The sequence below is a fragment of the Chiloscyllium plagiosum genome, chromosome 6 (genome assembly GCF_004010195.1).
Source record: "Chiloscyllium plagiosum isolate BGI_BamShark_2017 chromosome 6, ASM401019v2, whole genome shotgun sequence".
In the NCBI taxonomy this organism is placed as follows: domain Eukaryota; kingdom Metazoa; phylum Chordata; class Chondrichthyes; order Orectolobiformes; family Hemiscylliidae; genus Chiloscyllium; species Chiloscyllium plagiosum.
The window spans coordinates 93,699,509-93,704,851 of record NC_057715.1 but is presented as its reverse complement, the minus strand read 5'-3'; the positions used below and the strand labels follow the sequence as shown (position 1 = coordinate 93,704,851).

The window sequence follows — 5,343 nt, the reverse complement described above, 5'->3', positions numbered from 1 at the left end:
AATACTTCCACATCCTTTGCAAAATATGGAGACTAGAACTGTACACAATATTCCAAGTGTGGCCGCACCAGCGTTTTGTATAGTTGCAGCAGGATATTGCGGCTCCCGAACTCAATCCATCTACGAATGACACCCAACACACCGTATGCCTTCTTAACAGCACTATCCACCTGGGTGGCAACTTTCAGGGATCTATGTACATGGACTCCAAGATCCCTCTGCAGATCCATACTACCAAGAATCTTTCCATTGACCCAGTACTCTGCCTTCCTGTTATTCTTCCCAAAGTGCATCACCTCACATTTAGCTGCACTGAACTTCATTTGCCACCTTTCAGCCCAATTCTGCAGTTTATTCAAGTCTCCCTGCAACCTGTAACATTCTTCCACACTGTCCACTACTCCACCGACTTTAGTGTCATCTGCAAATTTACTAATCCATTCACTTATGCCTACGTCTAAGTCATTTATAAAAATGACAAACAGCAGTGGTCCCAAAACAGATCTTTGTGGCACACCACTAGTAAACGGACTCCAGGCTGAATATTTTCCATCAACCACCACTCGCTGCCTTCTTTCAGAAAGCCAGTTTCTAATCCAAACTGCTAAATCACCCTCAATTCCCTGCCTCTGCATTTTCTCCAACAGCCTACCATGTGGAACCTTATCAAAGGCTTTACTGAAGTCCATGTATACCACGTCAACTGCCCTACCCAATGTACATGTTTGGTCACCTTCTCAAAAAACTCAATGAGGTTTGTGAGACATAGCCTGCCCTTGACGAAACCATGTTGACTATCTGAAATCAAATTGTTGCTTGCTAGATGATTATAAATCTTATCTCTTATAATCCTTTCTAAAACCTTTCCTACAACAGAAGTAAGGCTCACTGGTCTATAATTACCTGGGTCATCTCTACTGCCCTTCTTGAACAAGGGCACAACATTTGCAATCCTCCAGTCCTCTGGTATTAAACCTGTAGACAATAACAACTCAAATATCAAAGCCATAGGCTCTGCTATCTCCTCCCTAGCTTCCCAGAGAATCCTCAGATAAATCCCATCCGGACCAGGGGACTTGTCTACGTTCATTCCTTGTATAATTGATAACACCTGTTTGTAACTAACCTTGATCCTTTCTAGTCTAATATCTCATACCTCATTCTTCTCCTCTATAATATTTTCCTTTTCCTCTTTTTTAATAGAGTTGAACATAATTATGAATTATTACAAAGATTTTCACAAAGCTTGACTTACATACACATTTCAAAACAAGCAAACACAAAGTTGGGTGAAAACACTGCTCAGCTTATAGTTGAAATTGTGTCTCTCTTTAAAACATATTTTGTTTAAATATGCTTTACCATTAGTCAAAAAGACAAGAAGTATTTAAAAGACATTGTATCATCTTTGCAAACTAATACTACAGCTACTGCCTATACTCTGATGATTATGCCCAAAACTAAGAAAGTTCTACTTAAATTCATGCTATATGAAGAATCAAACACTTAACAGAAGGAGAGGATTTAAATGACTCATTATCTTTACAGTTGCACTTTGTGACAAGTTTCAAGGCAAAATATTGTATTCAAAATGACTCAGCAAACTGAAATGCTTTTTTACATTGCAACCTTCTAACACAAGAGCACCTTTTAACACCAAAAATAATTTTCTGACTAGATTAAAAGAAGACAATAGGATGGTTGTAATGTCACAGACCAATACTCACAAATTAATATTCTGGGCACATGGGTTCAAACTCCAGTGTGGGCAGATGGTGACATTTAAATTCAAATGACTGAAAATCTGGAACTGAAAACTTGTTTCAGTAATGGTGACCATGAAATTAAAAAAAACATTTGCTTCACTAATGTCCTTTAAGGAAAGAAACCCGCAATGCTTATCTGGTCTGGTCTCCATGTGACTACAGATTCATATGCAATGTGGTTGACTCTTAACTGTCCTCTGATGGCTAGCAAGCCACTCAGTTCAAGGGCAACTCGAGATGGCTGTCAGGGCTATCATCTGAGGCTCCATCCTGGTGGACCCCACTCCCCATTTTCCTGCTTGATGGAATGGTCTCCATGCTCTCTTTGAAGCATCAACACAGTTGGAGATTGCTGCCTCCAGTCAAAGAAATTCAGATAGAAACATAGAAACACAGAAAATAGTGCAGGAACAGGCCATTCAGCCCTTTGAGCATGCACCACCATTCAAAATGATATGGCTGATCACACAATCTCAGGACCCTACTCTCGCTTTCTCTCCATACTCTTGATCCCCTTAGCCACAAGGGCCACTTCCAGCTCCCTCTTGAATATATCTAGTGAACTCGCCCCAACAGCTTTCTGTGGTAGAGAATTCTACAGGTTCACAACACTGAGTGAAGAGATTCTTCCTCATTTCAGTTCTGAATGGTTTAACCCTCTATTCTTAGACCATGACCCCTAGTTCTGGACTTTCCCTACATCAGAACCATTTTACCCGCATCCAGCCTGTCTCGTCCATCAGGATTTTCAATGTTTCTGTGCAATCTGCCCCTCTTATTCTTCTAAATTCCAGTGAATACAAGCCCATTCGATCAGTCTTTCTTCAAGTTGGTCCTGCCATCCTGTGAATCAGTCTGATGAATCCTTGATGGACTCACTCAATAGTAAAAATATTCTTCCTCAGAATAGGAGGCCAAAACTGCACACAATACGCATGGCGTGGCCTCGCCAAGGTCCTGTATAACGGACCTGCAGCAAGACATCCCTACTCCTATACTCAAATCCTCTCTCTATGGGGGCCAGCATGTCATAAGCTGTCCTCATCGTCTGCTGCACCTGCATGCCAACCTTCAGCGACTGTTCCACCATAACATCCAGGTCTTGTTTCAACTCACCTTTTCCTAATCTGCCCCTATGCAGATAATAATCTGCCTTCCTGTTTTTGAGACCAAAGTGGATAACCTCACATCTGTCCACATTAAATTGCATTTGACATGTATCTGCCCTTCCTGAAGAAGGGCTTATGCCCGAAACGTCGATTCTCCTGTTCCCTGGATGCTGCCTGACCTGCTGCGCTTTTCCAGCAACACATTTCCAGCTCTGATCTCCAGCATCTGCAGACCTCACTTTCTCCTTTGACATGTATCTGCCCACTCAGCCAGCCTGTCCAAGTCATCCTGCAGCTTCTTAGCATCCTCCCCATAGCACACACTGCCATCCAAATTAATGTCATTAGATTAGATTAGATTACTTACAGTGTGGAAACAGGCCCTTCAGCCCAACAAGTCCACACCGCCCCGCCAAGCGCAACCCACCCATACCCCTACATTTACCCCTTACCTAACACTACGGGCAATTTAGCATGACCAATTCACCTTACCTGCACATCTTTTGGACTGTGGGAGGAAACCGGAGCACCCGGAGAAAACCCACGCAGACACGGGGAGAACGTGCAAACTCCACACAGTCAGTCGCCTGAGGCGGGAATTGAACCCGGGTCTCTGGCGCTGTGAGGCAGCAGTGCTAACCACTGTGCCACCGTGCCGCCCTTTGATTATTATTACTTGCTGAAGACCATTTAAATGTAAATGTCAGTCATATGCAGTAAGATAGCACTAAATATGAATTGCTTCTCTCTCAAGCCTATAACTGTTGAAGCCTACAATGCTGTATAGGCATTTTCTTGGTCTTGAGTGACTGGGTTTAAGTGAATGTGTACCCAACCAAAATTAGACATAAAACACGGGTTGTGCTACAAAGCACTAAAAAAATGCAATGGGCTGTTTAAAGCAAACTTACACTTACGTTTTGTTATTGTATGGTTGGTTTGCACATATCTCAGGGGACAAATAGTATGGTGTTCCTATACATGTATGTGCTAGGTCCATGGTACTAGAAGAATAGAAGAGAAAAGCAAACTAAAATAACAAAAAAAGCAACATAATTATAAGATGCAAGCTAAATGACTTGACATTTTCTAAACTGTTCTGAACTCTGGTTGCATTTTAACGTATTGTATGTCTCTTAAGACTGAAACATTATTTTGAAGTAGTTTGCATTTTATTTGATTTAAAACACACATAATATTTTTGAATAATGACCAGATTTATTTGACACACATCTGACTGAAGTACCCCCCAATAGAAGGATGTATAATAACTTCAGATCTCGTTGGTCCACGTCCACTGGAAGTAAACTTTGCAATAGTAAGAGAAATTAAAAAGAAAATACATACGTTTTACTTATTCCTAACTGGGCTTTTTTTCATTTGCTATGATTAAGCTCTTGACAAGTTGACCACTTTACTAAAGAACTAGAACAGTTGGGAAGTGTTGTTGCAATTGTGCAAAGAATTGGTGAGACTGTATGTAGAGTACTGTGTACAGCTTTGGTCCCTAACTTGAGGAAGGAGGTAATTGCATTGAAGATAGTTCAGAGAAGGTTTACTAGATTAATTCCATTAATTAAAGGATTGTATAATGAAGAGAGATTGAGCAGTTTAGGCTTATAGTCACTCAAGTTTAGAAGGACGATTGGAGGTCTAATTGAGGTATTTAAGATGTTAAAATAGGTTAACAAAATAGATGCAGAGCAGATGTTTCCCCATGTGAGGCAGTCTAAAATGAGATCATAGTCTTCGGCTAAAAGGTGGCAGATTTAAAATAGCAATAAGGAGGAATTACTCCCCTGAACCTCGCAGATTCGTTACTCCAGAGTGCAGCAGACTTTGGGACGCTGAATAAAAGTCATGAGGGGACAGACAGGTTTTTAATTGGAAATGAGTTAAAGGGTTATGGGGAGCAGACAGGAAAGTGGAGATGAGACTGAGATGATGTCAGCCATCATCTTATCAAATGGCATAGTGGACCTGTGGGGCTGAATTATTTACTCCTACTCCTGGTCCTTATATTCTAAAACAACACCAAAACTTACTCGAAACCTGATTATGGAAATAAAGAAAAATCAGCGAGATTGGGAAATAATTTAATAGTTGTGGCAGCGAACATAATCCCTGGCCTGAAAAGCAGTGGCAACTTGACCACACAGATCCAGGAGAGCTGATGTGATTCTGCTACTTATCCAGATATATGTGGCCACTCATGGAATCCAACCCAAAGAACAGTGAAAACTTCTGTCCCTGAGAGATGATGGTTATTTACAGCTCTGGATTAGTGGTGCTGGAAAAGCACAGCAGTTCAGGCAGCATCTGAGGAGCAGTAAAATCGACATTTCGGGCAAAAACCTTTCATCAGGAATACAGGCAGAGTGCCTGAAGGGTGGAGAGATAAAAGAGAGGAGGGTGGGGGTGAGGAGAAAGTAGCATAGAGTACAATAGGTGAGTGGGGGAGGGGTTGA

At 41.5% G+C, this 5,343-nt stretch overlaps 1 protein-coding gene across 3 annotated transcripts in view; it reads right to left on the bottom strand.

Moving 5' to 3' along the window:
• The window catches only part of LOC122550834 (serine/threonine-protein kinase Nek5-like), a 96,371-nt gene that overhangs the window by 59,209 nt on the left and 31,819 nt on the right, over positions 1 to 5,343 (bottom strand). For 2 of the 3 annotated variants that reach the window (XM_043692147.1, XM_043692148.1), the window contains exon 7: positions 3,793 to 3,879. The exons of the other annotated variant lie outside the window; for it this stretch is intronic. In XM_043692147.1, coding sequence (XP_043548082.1) covers positions 3,793 to 3,879 — 87 coding nt within the window. The remainder of the gene's footprint in view (positions 1 to 3,792; positions 3,880 to 5,343) is intronic. 3 annotated transcript variants of the gene reach the window in all.